Below are 18,851 nucleotides of genomic sequence, written 5' to 3'. Positions count from 1 at the left end.
CATATATTGTGCCTTTATGTATCTATGTCAATATTTTCTTTTTGGACATATGCATATATAACTACATACATACATATATATATATGTATTAGAGATTATTAATTATCACCATATAGCCACCATTTCCCTTTTCCATAGGTGAACAGCATTCTATTGTGAGAATCTGCTCTAATTTATTTAAAAAGTTACCGATTGATGGACACTTAGATTGTTTTTAACTTTTCGCTGTGTCAAATAGAACTTATTGAGCATTCTTGTGCATATGTCTGTACATATGTCTACAAATTAAATTCCTAGGGACAGAATTTCTAATTCAAAGCTCTATGCATTTTAATGTTTGATGAATATTGCTAAATTATCTCCAGCCCCAAAGCTGGCAGATTTTTAAAAGTCAACTCTGCTGCTTCTAATAATCTCCAGGAAATGTAATGGCTTAACTTAATTCTGTTGAACAGAGGAATTCTTCTCTTCTGTAATCAGTCTATAGATTTTATTATGAACAGCATAATGCATTGTCTGGGTTCACTGTCTGCAGAACAATTTACTTCAAACTTTTGGGAAAGAAAAAGTCATCACAGAACTCATTGCTCCAAATAAGCCAATGAGGAAAGTGATGTAAACATACAGAAAGTAAACATAACTAAAGGTACTTAGGAACAAACGATGATAATGGTCTATGACTTCCGGGAGCTGTATTTGTAAGCGTAAGTGGTTCATTGTGTAAGTGTACTGACTGGTTATTGGTGAGATTAGTGCAGATGCATCGTGGGTAAAGTGTTCAAGAAGGTTGGGCTCTGAACATGCAGAGAATTCCAGGTGGGATGCTGAGCAGACAGAGGGCAGGAGCATGGATCGGAGCTGAAGGAGCAGGCCCTCTCTGAATGGGGTGGCGCACGTGGAAAAAGCGACTATTACAGACAGAAGCGTGGCTGGTCTCACGGGGTCAGTGCGAACTTCCTCTGCTTTCGCCCTCTGCCCAGTGGCTTGAATTCGCATTCAGGTTACAGGTGCAATGCCCTCCTGGGGAGACTCCCAATTTTTCACTTGTGAAGGAAAACGGCACCTTCGGGTTTGATTTCTCTTGACATGTTTGTTGATATTATTAAAATTTGTATCTTAATTTTGGCCTTAAGTTTTCTTAATCCAGATAGCTGAGGAAAGTTGGAAAACACCATTAGAAACCTTTGAGAGCTTTCTCCAAAGCCCTGTGTGACTTTGCCATATATCTCGCAGACTTGGGCTGCCGGTAGACATCTGGCATCGTGAGGCTTGGCCTCCTGAGGTGGCTCCACTCTTGTCCCATGCTGCATATTTCTTGGGAAGGACGTGGTTTCGAAACATTAACTTGTCTTGGCATTATTTTCAGTCACCTAATAAAGTGCTCTCTGAGTCATTAAATGTTCCGAAGGTTGCTGAAGGCTGACCCTGCACCTGGTTGGCTAATTCCGAAGCAGATCAGCTGGGGTTTCTCTTCCAGAGTCCTGACCCCGCCCATCCACCCCCTGCAGGAGAAAAAACTCTCTGTGCCTTTAAAATGTCTAGTAGAATCTTCTGGCTGTAGATTATGGGAATATATAAAGTGTTGAATTTTTTTCTTTATGAATTATAATTTTTATTTCCCAACTGCCACCTGTCTAATTATCCAAATAGATGACATTACTGATGAGATGAACATTAAAGATTCTCGTACACATTCTTTGTGTACAAAGCACATTGTGTGAACTTCCTGGGATAAAAGGAGAGTTCCGCCTTTCATTGGGGGCTCAGGCCTCCATCTCAGACTGAACCTTGTGCCCTTTAGGGCTGTATATTACTTTAAATAGCTACCAGCTGACACACTCGGTTGCTGGCTGAAGGTAACGAGAAAGCTCTCATGCGCTGAATAGTCTCCCTTAATAGAAGTGCAGTGGCAGTAGGCAGGGAATCCGAAAGCTCAGATCGTGATGAGGATCTCGAAACTACTTTGTTTTTGAATTTTAAAATGCTTTGGAAATGTTATGAAAAGGGGAACTGTGCCTGTTATAACCCGGATCTTCCTTGAGCCAGAATGGGATGACAACGAGTAGATTTTCCTACCCCTGCCTGAAGCCCTTCATTTTTGAACAAGGCCGTGATGCACCGATTTATTTGGGATCACCTATTGACCCCCATGTGCTTTGCCTTGGAGGCTCCTGAGAAGTTTTTGTTTTTCTTTTCTCTTTCTCCGTTTCCTTTCCTTTTTTCCCCATATTGACCAAAGTAAAGAGAAACTTGCTCAGTTTTGCATAGAAAACATGCTTTGTCTTCTTAGTTGTTTTTAAAAACTGAGCTTTGTGTGTAGCTGGAAAGGCACTTTAAGATCCACCCTGTGTGCGAGACAGATCACTTTTCAGCAGAGCATTCAGACTGCTCTTTTCTGCTTGTGTTTGACAGAACCCAAAAGAATGTCTTTATTGTCTTCATGAAATCGCTAAATAAAGCATTTTTTAACAAATTAAATGAAATAACAGTTTTTAAGCATAAAAAGTTTTGAAATTAGCCTAGCCTTTGAATGTTTTTGCCAAAGTCATGCAGGTATATTGTGCTCTTCGTTTGGGCAATAGAATGTGTTTTTTTATTAGCTCCTTTGAATTTAGATTTTATTGATTCCATTGTTGAGTTTTTCTAGGCTGCTGGGTGGTTCTGTAACTTTCACCTTTTTGTGGATCTAGGCATCTATGTTTGAGACATGGATTATTTTGCTAGAGAATCTGAGGCTACTCAGTGGTGCAGGGATTATGTTGGGATTTGTTGTAGGGATTACATTTATCCCACCTCTTGAAGATTAGTGCCTAGTTTACTTATTTACACACTACCGTAGATTTGGCAAAATGCCACGCACTTCAAATTTTATCATTCAATTACTGTCTCTCTGGCGATGTATTGCTGTCATTTGGAAGCCTTTGGGTTTTTTTCTAATGATTACAGTATTGTAGAAGTATCAGAGGTGCTTGATTAAAAAAGAAGAGACTACAGAGATATGAAGTGTGTTACCAAGGTGATGTTTTGTATACAAAATTTGAACTCAGTGTAATTATTTATCGGTATCCAACACGAATATCATCCATAGTAAAATGTGCTCACTAGTATTACAGCACATTGACATTGTCTCACTTCTAATGTGTCCCTCAGCCATCAGAAAGCATAGTGCTTTTCAATAACATTAGATGTTTAGCTGTTTGAATTTTATAGAATATCTTTGGATTTTTACATAAATAATCTATTTGTCTTTGACACTTGAAGAATCACATTTTTAGTTGCTCTCCAATGTTTTAGTGAGAGTATAGTTACCCTGTTATTCTAATTATGTGAGAATTGAAAAAAATTTTTGGATGGTTTCATATAGATCCACAGAGTGTTTTCCCCTTTTTTCTCTTTAAGAGTATCTTAGTTCTTGGTATTTCCCTAAATGTAAGGAAGGAAGCTTTATTTTGCTTTCTCTTTTCTGCCTGAGGCAGCCATGTGGGTTCTGAGAAATGGGTGTGGGCCACTTGTCTGGAATGCCGTGTGGGGACGGGCTCCTCTACGCTTCCCTGTTTTTGTCACTTTGAGCACACATGTACCTGTCACACTGATAAAAATTCCATTGCTTTTATGTTTTGGGAAGACTCCCTAACATAGCAGGTTGCTGCTTCTTTTCCTTCATAAAGATCAGCCTTGTATCAGGATGCAAGATGTTTACGGCTCTAAGAATAACATACCATTCTTGTCTTGGTGCAAGAACCCTTTAAACCTGAGAGTCTGCTTTGGAAAAACACTGGGAAGTCTCTGATGTTTCAGAGTTTTTATTTAATTCCATCTTCCAATGCGTGCATGGGGGATCGCGTGTTTGCACATGTCCCCGATCGCAGCCCTGCAGCACTCTGGGTGGTGGCTGGAAGTCTGCCCAGATGAGAAAGACTGTTCTTTTTTTCTCTCCCTCCTTTATTTATTTGTTATTTATTTATTTGTGGGGATGGTGGTGGTGGTGGTTCCTTTGGTTTTGTGTTTATGTAAAAAGTTTATGTGTTGCTGCTGAAAGGTCTCAGCATGTGGTCCCAGAGCCCTCCCAGCCAGGGAGGGCCAGTCTGGTCAGTTTCTGTGTGTTTCCTCACTCCCTTTCTGACCATTGGTCTTCCTGCTGACATTTATGCTTTTTGATCCAAAGTGCACAGATTATTTTTTACTTATAAATTTCTGGATTATCGTTAGCTCACCCCACTTGTTTTTGAAATAATAGTGTCTGTGTGTAAATCTGAATTGGGCACTTGGAGGAGGAACACATTCTGCTAGAAATCTCATAAAGCCATTTTGCCCCTGGGGACATGTTAGGTTTTATGAATAAATGATGAAAATATTTTAAAAGCTTGTTAAATTTTGTAGGATCCGCATATGTAAAACATATGCTATTTAAATACTGATATGAAAATAAATTGGGAATGAAATGGAAAGAAAAACGGTGTGCAAATCCAAAAAGTAATAACCATATTGTATACTGTTCCCTGACAGGTTTTTGTTCCTTCCTTTATTAGTGGAATCTCTTTCTCTATATGATAAAATAATGCTAACAATTTTGATATTCAAGTGATTCAGATAACTTCGTAGGAAGACCATACTCTAATTTCACAGGCTTTTTTTCCTTTGCTCTATGCCCTGATGTAAAGAGTAAACTTAATTATATTAACATTCTGCTTGTGATGGTGTCACTTTTAAAAGCATTGTTTATTTATGACGAAATTCTACACACAGCTAGAGAAATATGTTTCATATGGATGTATCTGTCACACTTAAGTTTTATTGATATACTAAATAGCTATTTAATGCAAAAAGCGAAAATCATATTTTTGCCTTGGCATCATGTCCCTAGTATCAGATTGAACTTTTTCCTTTAAAGCAATCACACTTAAAACTTTGTGGGATATAGAGTTTCTTTGAGTACCAGTAACAACTTAACATCAAATGATACATTTAGAGGTAACTTGTTATTCCTCACATTTTGAGTAGTTTCCCTTAAGTTTTATTTCACAAACAAGTGAATTCCTTACATGCAAACAAGTCTGAATGGCTCTTAGAGTTATCAATGGATCAAAGAAACTTTCCTTTCTTTTCTCCATCATTGTACTGTTAAAGCCTTTTCAGAAAGAATACAATTGACCACACATATTTTGTTTTGTGACCTGTATTGTCTTGTACACCTACCTTCTTTTGTTTTCTTGGGTGGGCTCCAAATTGGAATAGGAATCCTGGGATCCATTCAGGATCAAGACAATTTGAGAGCTAAGTTCTGCATTTTGGGGCAGGACGGCCTCCAGGAAGTGGGAGTGAGCTTCACTTCAAACTGTGTGAGGGGTGGTGCAAGGGAGGATGCTGATTAAAATAATAAACAACTGCTGGGAAGAGCGGTGCACTGCCACACCACTGTCAGATCAGGGAGGGGAGCCGCTGGAGCTGGCTGCCCTCGCTCCCCGGCCACAAACTCTGCAAATGATCCCCCGCCACGGGGTGGGCAGCTCGAACTTTTCTCCCGACACACGACAGATAGAACAACTTTCCAACAGCTTAGTTCTGTTGCACTGACAGCATCCCTTAGGCATAGCCTGACCTGGGGAAATGGACTGAAACTAGCTTGGTGGTTACCATAGCAACGCAGGCTGCCGGTGTCTGGGAGAGTGCAAACCGGTGGCCTCTTGTCCCGTGTTTGGGTGTTTCTTCAGACAAGAGTACACTCCTTGCTGTTCGAACTCTACATAAGTCATGCTCTTTGAAAACTGGCTCCTTACCCAAGATTTTTTTTTTTCTTTTTCTTTCTGAAACCAGTCTGAATGGAGGAAGTTGGTAATACTTGGCTCTTTTTTTTTTTTTTTTTTTTGCCTTCTCTCATGCAAGTTTCCAGGATATAGCTTCTTTTTGCTGTGTGTAATTGAGACCAAACTCTAAGCTTGGGGCCCAGGAGAGACCAGTTTGTGGGCTGCAGGTCATTAGTGAGGTGAGCAAAAGGGAATCCTGGGCTTCCCAGAAAAAAAGGAGACCATGCCAGCCTCATGGAACACAGCTCCCAGAAACTGTAGGAGCAGGTCTAGTCCTCGAGAACTCCAAAGTCCATGAAAGAACGGACCCTCGGTGGGGCAGCGAACATGTCCCAGCACAAGCTGCTGCTGCCCCTCATGGACCATAGCTCAAGGGCAAGGCTTGTAAAGGATTTTACAAAGGATTTTAAAGTATAGCCAGAAAAGATACGGGTTTTGGAAGTTAAATGCTGTTGTCTGGAGGAAGTTTGCCGGAAAGATGTAAACTTCAAGGGCTACTGGACGATGATTGGTCTGAACTTCAGCTTACGGGAATTGCTGGCAAAATTTGAAAAGGTATGCAGAAAGCCGACTTCATGAATATCCTTGTCTTTTCCCTTCTTTCTTTTCTTGTCTTTTGCTGTGCATTTGGATGGTGTATATTCTTTTGATTCTGATTATTTAATATAATTTCTAAGGCATACTCGATATCTCCTTTAATTTTTTTTTTTTAACTAAAGAGCAAATTAGTGATTCTTTCCTTTGGTCAGGAGGGCTTCCCATGATGCCTGTCAGTTTTAGAATTCCACATCAGAAGAGATCTTTTGTACTCAAGTCGGTTGGTAATTTAACTGAAAGTTATTTTGGAGGGAAAAAAATAGAGCAGCAACAACACCAGGTTTTCATGCCAAAGTGTGACTTCATCAGGCATGGGTCCTGTTTTCCTTACCCCTCAGGTTTATCTCCCTGCAGTGCCCAGCACTGCCTCTGCCAGCCTTGCTTCTGAAGATTCAGTCCTGAGAGCTGGGAGATGCCTCACAGTGAGGATGGCACGTCTGCTCTTAAGCTTCCCCCGCCCCCGCCCCACCCCAAGTGTGTCTGTTTTAAACACAGAGTGCTTGCATGTGGAGATTTAATGCTTAGATCATTAATATTGCATTTAGTACTTTTTTTCCATAGGAAAGTTCTTGGCACACTCTAGGACTGAGTCTAAGCTGCCAAATGCTACCTTACATTTATAGTTAAACAAAACGGAAAACCCCAATGTGCGGCTCATGGGCTCCTGCCCGCCTTAGACTTTGGATGCCAAGCACCTATCTTCTTTCAACTTCCAGCCTTAAAAAAAAAAAGGAGGCAAAGGATTCTCATTATGTGCATAAATCAGTTACTTATCAGTTGTTAACGACGCGCTCAGTGGCTCTCCCTGTGAATACCCTATGGTTCATTACAAGCACAAATTAAGCAAGACTGTATGGAGTCATTAAAGGAATCAGGTTTTTTCTTACCACAGTACAGTTGCCAGAGAAGAATGGTGTAAAACCACATCATTTGAAACGTTTGAAAGCTGTTCCGAAACAATTGCAGTCATTGCCTCCTGATGATCGAAACAGTGTATGGGCAGGATATGGAGAAAAAAGAATTCAACTTCTGGTTCAATGCACCCTTCTCCCTATCTCTCCCTGCAGCCCCAACGGTAGAAGTAAGGATTGTAACACAGGGTGCACTTTGACCTCTTGCTTTAATATGTTGTTAAGCACCTAAATTCCTGAGAGTAAAGGATGGTTCCCAGTCTACTCATTCACCATTTAAAGGGGTGGGAGATGGAGAGAATATCTTCTTTACGGCAGCTGGTCACAGCAGGTGATGGACTTTATGGCCATAAAGTGGTCTGCTAGCTTGGTTTGTATAGATTTGTCAGTTTCTTCCTAAAAAGGGTATTGGGCATATGTTACATGAATAATTCATTACTTAGACCCCCTGAGAGGCGGTGATTGTGGGCAATAGTTGGACTTTTGTATTGTAATTGCTGCCAGTAATCTTAAAAGCCTAGGTCAGATACCGGAGGTTAGGAGCCTGCCTCTGCCTTTGGGCCAATTTATTGACAGAGTGACAAGGTCTGGTCATATGAGTGTGTTTCCACTTTTAACTCCCAAACCTTAGGATCAGCTTATTTCTTATTCTTATTTTTAGTCCTTGTATTGACAGGAAAGTAGTGTACTGGCTTATTGCTGTCAGAGGCGTGACTTGGGACTCTCTCTCTTTTTTTTTTTTCGATTGAGACAAAGAACCCATTTAAAGAAACCGTCTTGCTGCAATTCATTCTGCAGTTCTCCTTACGTGTTTATTTTTGTGTTAGATGCCTTTATAAAAATCTATGTGAAATTTAATCTCTTTGCCATATTTCATTTGTAGGAAGTTGTCAAACATTAATGTGTTTTTCTTCAATTCAAGTATTAAGAAAAAAATCCTTTGTATATTTTCACAAAAGCTATCTCATATATTTTAGCCCTTGCTACACTGATTCATTGCCAGGAAAACTGGTTTATAGAACAGTACCAGTACATCAAACCTCTCAAATCTGACTACCTGCCTTCCCCCAACTCTGGAAGCAGTAATGCCGTTTCTAGGCAAAGACCATGGCTTACTGGTGCAATGCAAAAGCCACATGACACCTTCAGCAGCTGAATAACAGTCTTTCTTTAGTCCCTTACTCTCCATTTTCTTAGTCCTGTTTTTAAGTCAGTATTAGTGATGTGCTTCTAGAGATGATACTAACCTTAGTGACGTACGCTTTTCATTTCATATCAGTAGTTGTAGTTGCTTAGTCTGATGTTTAAGTTCTTATAGCAAAGAGATAACTGCTGTATTCTTGAAGCCATTTCAGGCTTTATGAAAACTAGGGTCCAAGGTTGGATAGTGGTGGGTCCTCCTATAATGAGTAGTCTGAAAATTTGTAGACTGGTCATATTATTGAAATTCCCAGAAGACAGCTGGCCGTCCGCCTAACTTCAAGACAGCAGTTTGTGAGGTAAATTCTAGTTAATACTAGTCAGTTTTAGAGAAATCCAGTGGTTTTGTGATTTATATTGGGTATTCACTCATAAATGAGTGTTTGGCACATGGCTGAGATCTGTATCTGGTTACCCAGTCACCAAACGTGTGATGCATGGGTTGTGACTTGTAGAACAGCAAGGAAGGGCAAGTTGCACTCAGTACTCACGCTGAAGCTTCTAAAGCCAGGAAAGGCAATGCTGGGAGTCCTTGAGATCCAGGGGTCAGGAAGTGTCCTCTACTATTTCCTCAAGGTGACAGACAGGTCACCAAGGATCAGGAGACCCTAGCTGATGGGAACCGTGTATAGCCCAGAGGAGGTGTCCTCAAGTGGGGGTTGAGATGAACTTCTCACCAGAAGAGGATGACCTTGTGATAAGACACATTGCCTCCCCCAAGCAGGTCCTAATCGTCTACCTAAGTGACGAGGAGGCAGCATCAGGACAGTGTGTCCAGGTGACTGAAGAGTTCAGACTCAAAGCTGACGTGACACAGAACGCTGGCCTGCCGACGCCCCTCCCTGAAATCCTGCCTAGGAGTTGGTTTTATTGCCACCTGACTTGAATGAATTAACTTTCTCCTTGAAAGTACTTTATAAAGGAAGTATCTGATGGCTTCAGTGGTTATTAATATACTGTCACACTTCAGCCATTTGCTTGTGTACAGTCCCATCTATTTCATAGTCAAAGAAGATGGAGTAATGGACAGTTTTAGCTCAGTGGCATTTTGAGTGCCTGTTGCCATCTGTTAATTTATGCAGTTCTGATACTAGGTGATCAATGATAATGGTATTTCTTTAGGAGTGTGTGTGTGTGAATCTGAACAGTGCCACTCCTGTGAATCATTTGAGAAAGCTGCTTCCCACTGTGACAACGTAGACAGAACATGCTCAGTGCAGAATTTCCTTTACGGCCTTTGCCTCCTTTACGATGACTAACTGAGAATTATAATTGGAGGCTATATTTTACTGCTCAACTTGTAACATCTAATTTTAAAACAAATGTGTCCTTGAAGGTACACTAAACCTCCAATTTCAAGATCTATGCACTTGCTCAAGATCTAGTAAATATTTGTGGAGTGCCCGTAGCAGGCACTGGGCTGGGTACAGGGTGAGTGGAGAACAGAGAGCCTTCCCCTCCCCCAGCTGCCAGCCTGATGGGAGGGTACAGACATTAAACAGGGGCATTTTTTGGTACAAGTATGTGATTTAGCAAAGTAGAAAGAGCTACAGAAGAACAGGTAGCCCTAATTTAATTGGGGTGCAGTGAAGTCTTTCTGAAGAAATTACATTTAAGCTGGGTTTAAATTGAAAGAGGAGTTTAAGATAAGGAAATATCAAGTCTCTGGTTCTATTTTGCTCATTTGTTTGTGTTATTGATTAGGTTCCACTTATAGGTGAGGTCACACGGTATTTGTGACCAGAGGGGAAGAGGGAGGTGAATAACAGGGGAAAGGAGGGGAAGAGGCAACCCAAGGAATATGAATAGCAGACTCATGGGCATGGGTAATGGGCTGGGGACTGACTGTGGCAGTGTGGGGGGAGCAGAGGAGGGCAATGGGGGAGAAGTTGGGACAACTGTAACTGAACAATTTTAAAAGGGTAAGGAAATAACTGAGATTGTGTCTGATGTATGTGTCCATGTTGGGGGAAGACATTGAGAACTTTTCTGGACCATGGGAACTGCTTATAGACAGGTGACGTATTGAGGAGTTGGGTGTCCCAGCATTGTAGATTAAAACATATAACACAGAAAAGCCTTGACTAGGTTTTCAGGCCTGTTCACTTGTGATTATACTATCTGGTTTTGATAATTAAGATGGGCCAATAGTTCAGCCACATGAAACATCTAATAACTGCTCTTAAGAAATTGTGTTGGCGCTGGCTGGTGTGGCTCAGTGGATTGAGCACTGGCCTGCAGACTGAAAGGCCGCCGGTTTGACTCCTGGTCAGGGCAGATGCCTGGGTTGCAGGATAGGCCCCCAGTGGGGGGTGTGCAAGAGGGAACCAATCCATGTATGTCTTGCACATCGATGTTTCCCTTCTGTTCTTTCTCCTTCCCTTCCCCTCTCTCTAAATATAAATAAAAATAAATAAAAATAAAATCTTAAAAAAAGGAACTTGATTTTGTGCAGATCAAACCTGCTTATATAAAGGGTACCTTGGACAGAAAGTCACTGTTTTTTAACTTACTAAGATTTTAGTGTGTTTTAGTAACAATTGGTGTGCAGTCAAGAATTTGGAACTTTCTGTTGTGAAAAATATTTTTCTTACTAGTAGTATTTGTTATGCTGGAATTTAAAATGTAGTTTATTGATTCTTTATCATTGCAAGTTGGCTTGTTCAAATTATCTTGAAAGTGCATTTAATTGTAAATTTGTTCCACTTACTAATTTAACTTTTTTCCTACTCCATTGTGTAATAGATATTTATAATCACAGAAAATGGGGAAGGAACATTACTGGTATTGATTTCTTACTTAACAAACGCTGCTGCAGACTAGGTGGTGATTTCATAATCATTAATAGAGTGGTTAAAATCTATAAGATTGATTGTGGAAAGGAAATGTAGCTTGTAAATTATTAGTTGAATAATTCATTGAAGTCAATAAGTTAATTGTAATTATTAATTGACTGATTAACTGCAATAACTCACCAGAAGCCTTACAAACTGTCCCAAAGTATGTTTATGTATCACCTAATGAACTTTGATGATGATATCTGGTGGTTGTGTTATTTTTTTTTAGATAACACCTGTTTTTTTTAATGTTATGATTCCTCTTTTTTAAAACCTGAAGCTCTGGCCATGAGCTTACTGTGCTCCTGATACTCAGTCCTATGCTGTCTCCGAAGTCCAGTCTTACTCTTGAAAGGAACAGTGGATTTCCTTTCCTGAAGGGTTCACTTTGTTGATTTAGCTGTCCCCTTGGGATACTGCAGGGAAGTTGTTGCTGACCTCACTTGCTCACCTTCAGGAGAGGGCTGAGGACTCCTTCAGGGAAAACATCGCTGTGTCCATGTAGGGTTAGGTAAATATGCCATGCAAAAATAAACCACAGTTATGTCAACAAGCCCCAAAGTTGACGAATCTCTCCCAGCACCAGCGCGGTGGCTTCAGACTTCCTGGTGGTATTCTTCTAAGTCTCTGTTTCCTATCAGAGGCTTCAAACAGTTCTGTGCACCACCATCGAAGGAAAATTTTAGTGACGTATTTAAGGCCATGATGTGATTATAGAGCATTATAAAGAAATAAAAGTTATGTGACATGAAGTGTTTGCCTACAGTATCTCTGTGGGTTGTATCATTAGAGAAATATCCAGTTAAAGGCAAAATTGGTGTTAGAATAAATATTAGTTAGTAAGTAATTAAGTAAGTCAGTACATGTTTTCCTTTATTGGTGAATTTATTTTGTCCTGGGTATTGCATGGTGTATACAAAAGACTGTTGATCATTGACCTGATGTGAGCTTTTATAATTGTCTTCTGGCAGGTTCTTCTGAAAGGGTAAATTTTAGGCTTTTAATGGTGTTTTTGTTTAGAGAAAAATATGTCCTTTTATTCTAAACCCCTGGCTTTTTTTAACCTTTCATATTATGTTTACCTTGTTTGAAGGTATGTTGTAAGCCTTGCAGGTGAATCTGTAAAGTATTTCTTCTGTTTCCAAGTGTTATTTCACTGCTTGAATACCTTGCTGTGGCCCCTCTGTGCACATGACTGGCTTACGTTGAATGCCTGCAAGAGCATTGCTTTGTGCTTCTGGATGGGTTCCATCCCCGTAACTAATTATCAGTGACCATTTTGTGCTGTGTAATGTTCAGAAGGGCTTTCAGGGGAGAAGCATTGCTAGGGCAAGCCTCCCAGCAGCGAGAGTAAAAACCCCGCTTTATGGAAGTTTAATTTATTTCACCATTTGCTGCTGTATCAGAGTCATGGTCTGACAGCCTCCCGTGCTGGCGTCTGCACTGTAAAGCCAGGGCATCACCGCACGGTGGTCTGTGAGGCGGGAGTCCCGATTGTGTGGAATTCCAAGTTTCCAGTGGAAAGCTTAGGCAAGACATTCCAGGGAAGGCTCCTGAATAATTTTAGGTTTCCTATATTAAATTTTTAAGTGAAGAGATTAAACAAAATAATTACTGCATCTTCTTCTGATTATTAATTTATCTGATTTTTGTGCCACTGGAGTGGCTAATATGCCAGTCAAACCAGCTGAACTTATTCATATATTCATTTAGGCATTTATACATCCATCAGTCTATCATCTGTATGTCTACATACATATCTATTACCTCTTTGTATCTATTTTATATTAGGCTCAGAGACTAGGAAGGATCACAAAGAAATATTAAGATGATCTTCTGTCTTTAGGAGCTCTTGATATATTTGCCCCCAAAAGTATGCCACCAAATGTTAAATTAAAAAATAATGTATATGGATTTTCTTTTCTCTGAGCACTTACTGGTTGTTGATTTTCTTCCTAACTTTTGTTGAGGCTCATGTATGGAAGGGTTTTTCAGGTATTAAAAGATACATTTCAACATGGATACTTGCTCATAGATAGTGCTCTTACCCCAAACATTATAGAAACACCTATAACATGACTCAGTCAGCGACACAGTTCTGTTTTGCTCCATTCTTCATTGTGCTGGTTTGGAAAAGGTATGACCTGCCGTGATGTGAGGAGCCAAACTTTCTGCATGCTTTGGTACCCAAATTTCCTGATGTTGTGGAACGCTCTTGTGAAACTTAGGAAACAATATATGTATTTTTATGTGCTTCTGTCTTCCCGGGTCTCTTGAATATGGAAGGATGGCCACAGGTCTGGCTACTTCGGGAAGTTGTGATTTGATGTTGCCTTGTGATTTTAGGTGTGGGCCATGGATAATGTGGCTAGAGACTTATATAGAAAGTTTGGGGCCAGATTCTGCACGGCAGTAGTGAAGCTTGCTCACTGTGTCATGAAGTTTTTTGAGACAGGTGAATATCATAGATATATTTATCTATATTTATATCTATCTCCATCGTTTGAAGCATTCCAAGCTAAGACTATAAGGAGATTTACACTTTCCTTTCATAATGTTGCCCTGCCTGGGAACCTCCTGTCAGTTTCTGCCTCTGTTCCGTTGCTCCTGTCAGTGTCTGCTCTGCACAGTCTGGGATGGGGGTGCTAGTGAAATGCAGAAGAGTCAGCAATTTCAGAGACTTTGTTCAGTGGTTAACCCTAATTGTGGGTGTGCTCAGGCCACACTCTATAGGTGAACCTGACGTGGCTTTGTCATCAGGACCAGATAGCCCCAGAGACCAATGGCTTTACAAATGTGGAGTGTAGATTTTGCAGAAGCTGTCTGTCAGAGCTTGCGTTCATCTCTCCGACATATCAGATATGATCCTATTAGTGTCATGTTAGACACCATAAATGTCCTCTGAAACTGTGATTGAGCTCTGCTGCCCCTGGACTTTGTGTAAGTGATGCCTTCCTGCTGTGCTGATTGAACAGTGAGGTGCAGAGGCCTCCCCATGCGTCCTTCTGGTTAGTGTAGGCCGGCAGGCGCTCGGACAGTCACTCAGATGCTGGCCTCTAGGCCTTGGTTCTTGATGGGTGACATAGAACATTTACCAGAATTGAGTTACACATTAATAAAAGCATCTGAATATTCAGAGAATTTCTATTAAAAGTTTTCATCGTACTCATTTAGAACTAGAGAAACTTCAGAAGGGTGAGGCCATAAGAAGGAAAACCAAAGATGAGAAGGGTAATGAAACTATAGTATTAAAGAGTTTTTTGTCTCTTTACTAATTCAGATGCATTACCCAAATTGCACATTTTTAATTTTTGCAGTAAGTTACCTTAATATTTACCAAGTGATGCCATGGAGACTTCCCCTACACCTTCATGGTGCCTCTGGTGTCTGTTCTTCTGTTTGTAAGTTCACTCTCATTTGTTGGATAATAGCGGCTGTCACATTAGACTTAGCTACGACTAGATTGTTTTCATGTTATTCAGGAAGAAAAGATGCTTGCCAGATTACTACAGATCATTGGGTTGACAACCTTATAATGGGAGATTATTAAAAAAGCAAAGACCTTCTGTATTTTAAATTTTAAAATTCTTATACTTATCTAAATTACAAAAATAATCCCGATTTTTTATAAAAACTTGGAAACTCAGAGAAATATAAAGAAGAAAACTAAAATCACTGTGATCCTCTTATACAGAGAATACATTACTTTGATTTATTGCTTATAGTTTTTAATATGTGTATGTAATTATGTAGAAATACATATGCTAATTTAAATACGTACCTTAAAATTAATATGTAGTTTTATATCATCCATTTTTAAACTTGATATTATATTACTGTTAATGTGTTTTAATAGTTTCCACTTTTTTCCAGTTTTATTGAGAAATAACTGACATTCAGCTCCGTATAAGTTTAAGGAGTACAGTGTGATGGTTTGATATATAAATATTGTGAAATTATTACCACAATTGGTTAACATAACATCTCTCTTCTCATATAGAAACAATAAAAAGAAAAGAAAGGGAAAAAAAGAAAAACTTTTCTCCTTGTGATGAGAGCTATTAGGATTTGGATTCTTAACAACTTTTGTATATCATACACAAGTGTTAATTATAGCTATCACATCATGTTTTACATCCCTAGTATTTATTTATCTTATAATTGAAGTTTGTACCTTTTGACTGCTTTCCTTTAATAGCTCCTCTCCCCATTTTCACCTCTGGTAATCATAAAAAATATGATTTCTTTTTCTATACGTTTGTTTGTTCATTGTTTGCTTGTTTTAGATTCCACATGAGATGGTACAGTGCATGTCTTTCTCTGTCGGACTTCTTTCACTTAGCATAATGCCTTCGAGGTCCATCTATGTTGTCACATAGTAGGATTTCTTCTTCTTTACGGCTGAATGACATTCCCTCGCATATGTATCTCACATCTTCTTTATCCATTCAGCCATCGATGGACACCTTTTCTATGTCTTGGCTCTTGTAAATAATGCTGCTATGCCCATGGGGGTGTAGACACCTTTCTGAGTTAGTGTTTTCATTTCCTTTGGATGTATTTCCAGAAGTGGAATTGCTTAATAATTTCTACTTTTTTACTTTAAAAACAGTCAATGTGATAAATGTGTTTATACATAAGTCTTCCTAGGATAGGTAATTTCAACAGTTTTAAGGCTTTTAATACATGCTTCTGCAATGCCTAAACCATTTTTTATTGTTAATTTACAATGGTCCTTATTTTACTTAAACTACACTAAAATTTACTTTATAAAAATGAGCAAAATACTTTCCTATGTTGCCATTAGTTTGTATTGCTTAATGAGGACATTTTTATGAATTTTTAAAAAAATTTTAGAAACAAAGTTTATTAGCTTGAAGGAATGAACAATTAGTAAGTTTGTCTAAATGTTAAAAAAGCAATTAAAATGATATGATATCTGGCAACTTGCTTAAAACTTCATATTTTGAGGGGAGTTTTACCCAGACATAAAGGGGAGAAAGAATTTAAATATAACTAGCCGAAATATGAAATTTATATTGTAACATATTTTATTTTTAAGAACTGGAAAATCAATGTATTGAAGATTATTATCATCTTCAATGCATTAAAGAATATTATTTTTATTGTAAGAAATTTGTAAACTCTTGACTTGGTCATCATTCATAGTGAAATTCACTTTTTTTTAAAAAAGAAACCTCATCTATAGAATATAAAAACAAAGCTCTGTATAGGAATTCCAGGTAATGTTGACACTGATGCCTAACATTCCCATTATTTCTTTGCTTTTCCCTCTTTAGGACATCCAGGCAGAAATCGACGCCCATAATGACATATTTAAAAGTGTTGATGGAAACAGGCAGAAGATGGTAAAAGCACTGGGGAATTCTGAAGAGGCCACGATGCTTCAGCATCGACTGGATGATATGAACCAAAGATGGAACGACTTAAAAGCAAAATCTGCGAGCATCAGGTGAGAATAGTCAATATTAAAATAAAACTAATGGTGCGAGAGAATCTAATGCTTGTACATGAGTCAGACGGAGAACAAGAAGCCCTGTGATCATGCCGCTTCCTCAGAAATACTTTAAGGTTTAAACCCAGAGACTATTTTTCTAAACCTCTAGTCTTAGCTCCATGTCCAGTGCCCTCTGCCACCTGTTCTAGATTATTCACAAATTTGCATATCATTTTCAACCAAATAATACTAATAATGATGTTACCAACACCTGATTACTATCATTTACCTTGACTAAGTACTGGGTTAGGATCATTGCAAACATTATTTCGTACTCAAAAATTTCTTGTAGGTAAATAGTAAAATTCTTTCTTCACATGAGGAAACAGAGGCTTAATAAGGAACGTGGGGAACTTGCAAAGTATTTGAGCTAACCAGTGCCAAGCCAGGATTTGAATCTGGATCTTTTGGACTCTGGGCAATGAACACGTTTTGCTTTATGGTGCTGTTTGTATTTCCAATTGGAAGAAATTAAATATTGCGTGTGGCTACTAAAGTGGGAACCTGGAGATTCATGTCTGCATTTGAAGAGAATAAAATTCAATAAGGATGAATTTGAGGATTAGAATCCTGACTCAGAGAGGACCTTGGGAAAAATACCTACTGTGACAGTTATTAATGTTGTTGGAAGTCAAGAGTATTTTAGAATTATATTTAATAGATAGTGGATATAAGTTTAGGGGAAACTTGAGTTTATGTTACTGAGCAAAGATCCAAAAGAAAATATTGGGAGAAAGACCAAGATCTTGTACCTGGATTAGATTTTTTTTAAAGTTCAGAAGCTGTATGATATATTGAAAAACATGATTTAAACCAATTGTACTTTCGGTTTACACTGTATAGCTTTACTATTTATTAACTGATTTCAAGCAGGTCATTTAGTCTCTCTAAGCCTTAAGCTTTCTCATTTACAAAATCAAAATATGAATGTTTACGTATTTGCTGTAAAGATTGAATAAGATAATCTGATAGTTCCTTAACCTATGTCAAGCCTGTTTGGTGTAGCATGCAGTTTATTTTACTTTACTTTTTATATAATGGGGGTCAGGAAATCTGCTTCAAGGGCCTTCTGAATTTCATAGAACTAGTTTATAGAGAGTGGGCATCTCCAGTGATTATAACTGTAAATTAATTTAATTTTTTCTGAAGAGATGTCCTAAAGGTTTTCATTTTTCTGGAGCTCACAGAGGGAGATTTGCACTTCTTTTCACACTTAAAGAAGTAACATGACCGTGGAAGCCCTTGTATAAAGACTTCATTGAAAATCATGTCCGTATCAGCCAGCTACACTTTTTTAATGGGAGGGACATTCTGGAGTAGTGTTCAGTGAGAAAATGTACTTGTGCGTGTTGAAGATTGGATTTTTAACTGGCCAGATCCCATTTGGTTGCACCTTTTGTTCCCCATAAATGTAAATAAGTGAAAAAGACTTACGATGTTAACACAGACAAGCATTCACCAAAGTTCTAGCAAAACCACCATTAGTCTAAGGAGCTAAAGGCCAGAGGGGTGGCCCATGTGAAAGTGGCACATGTGGTGCTACAATTTCGAGCGTCTGAGGATGAGTTCGGTAGGACGGAGAACTTCATGAAGGCCCACATCATGGACAGATCAGACGGAAAGCTACAGAAAAACAGCAAAAACATCGAAACCTTTGGCATTGCCTGGGTGGTGTTGCCTAAGCCTACCAAGTCACTTTTTTTCTAACCTCATAAACTTCAGTTGGAATATTGTCTTATACATAGCTTAATGCTATTTTTGGAAGACGGGAGAATAAATTATTGCCAGTGGACTTCTGCGTCATGATAGATCATACATTCCAGTACAATGTGTTATTAATGTGGTGAGGAAATTAAAATAATTTTAGCTTCATTACCTACCTCTGAAAATTCAGGCATTGATTCAAGCATTTAATAAGAACTTATTTCTAATTTGAGGCATTGCTAATGATAAATAAGATATGGCCTCTTCCCCTAGGGGGTTG

The 18,851-nt window shown here is 38.9% G+C and overlaps 1 protein-coding gene across 8 annotated transcripts in view; it reads left to right on the top strand.

Moving 5' to 3' along the window:
• UTRN (utrophin) overlaps positions 1 to 18,851 on the top strand; it is a 451,811-nt gene that overhangs the window by 287,577 nt on the left and 145,383 nt on the right. For 7 of the 8 annotated variants that reach the window (XM_037034777.1, XM_037034776.1, XM_037034775.1 and 4 more), the window contains one exon: positions 16,650 to 16,822. In XM_037034777.1, the coding sequence (XP_036890672.1) occupies positions 16,650 to 16,822 (173 nt within the window). Of the gene's footprint in view, positions 1 to 5,871; positions 6,360 to 16,649; positions 16,823 to 18,851 lie in introns of those variants that run through there. The other variant, XM_037034780.1, reaches the window with a different exon arrangement.

This window comes from Sturnira hondurensis, unplaced genomic scaffold (genome assembly GCF_014824575.4).
Source record: "Sturnira hondurensis isolate 20B ecotype Veracruz unplaced genomic scaffold, ASM1482457v3 Scaffold0022201, whole genome shotgun sequence".
In the NCBI taxonomy this organism is placed as follows: Eukaryota; Metazoa; Chordata; class Mammalia; order Chiroptera; family Phyllostomidae; genus Sturnira; species Sturnira hondurensis.
The sequence above is the reverse complement of the archived record's forward strand: the minus strand, read 5'-3'. Positions and strand labels throughout refer to the sequence as shown.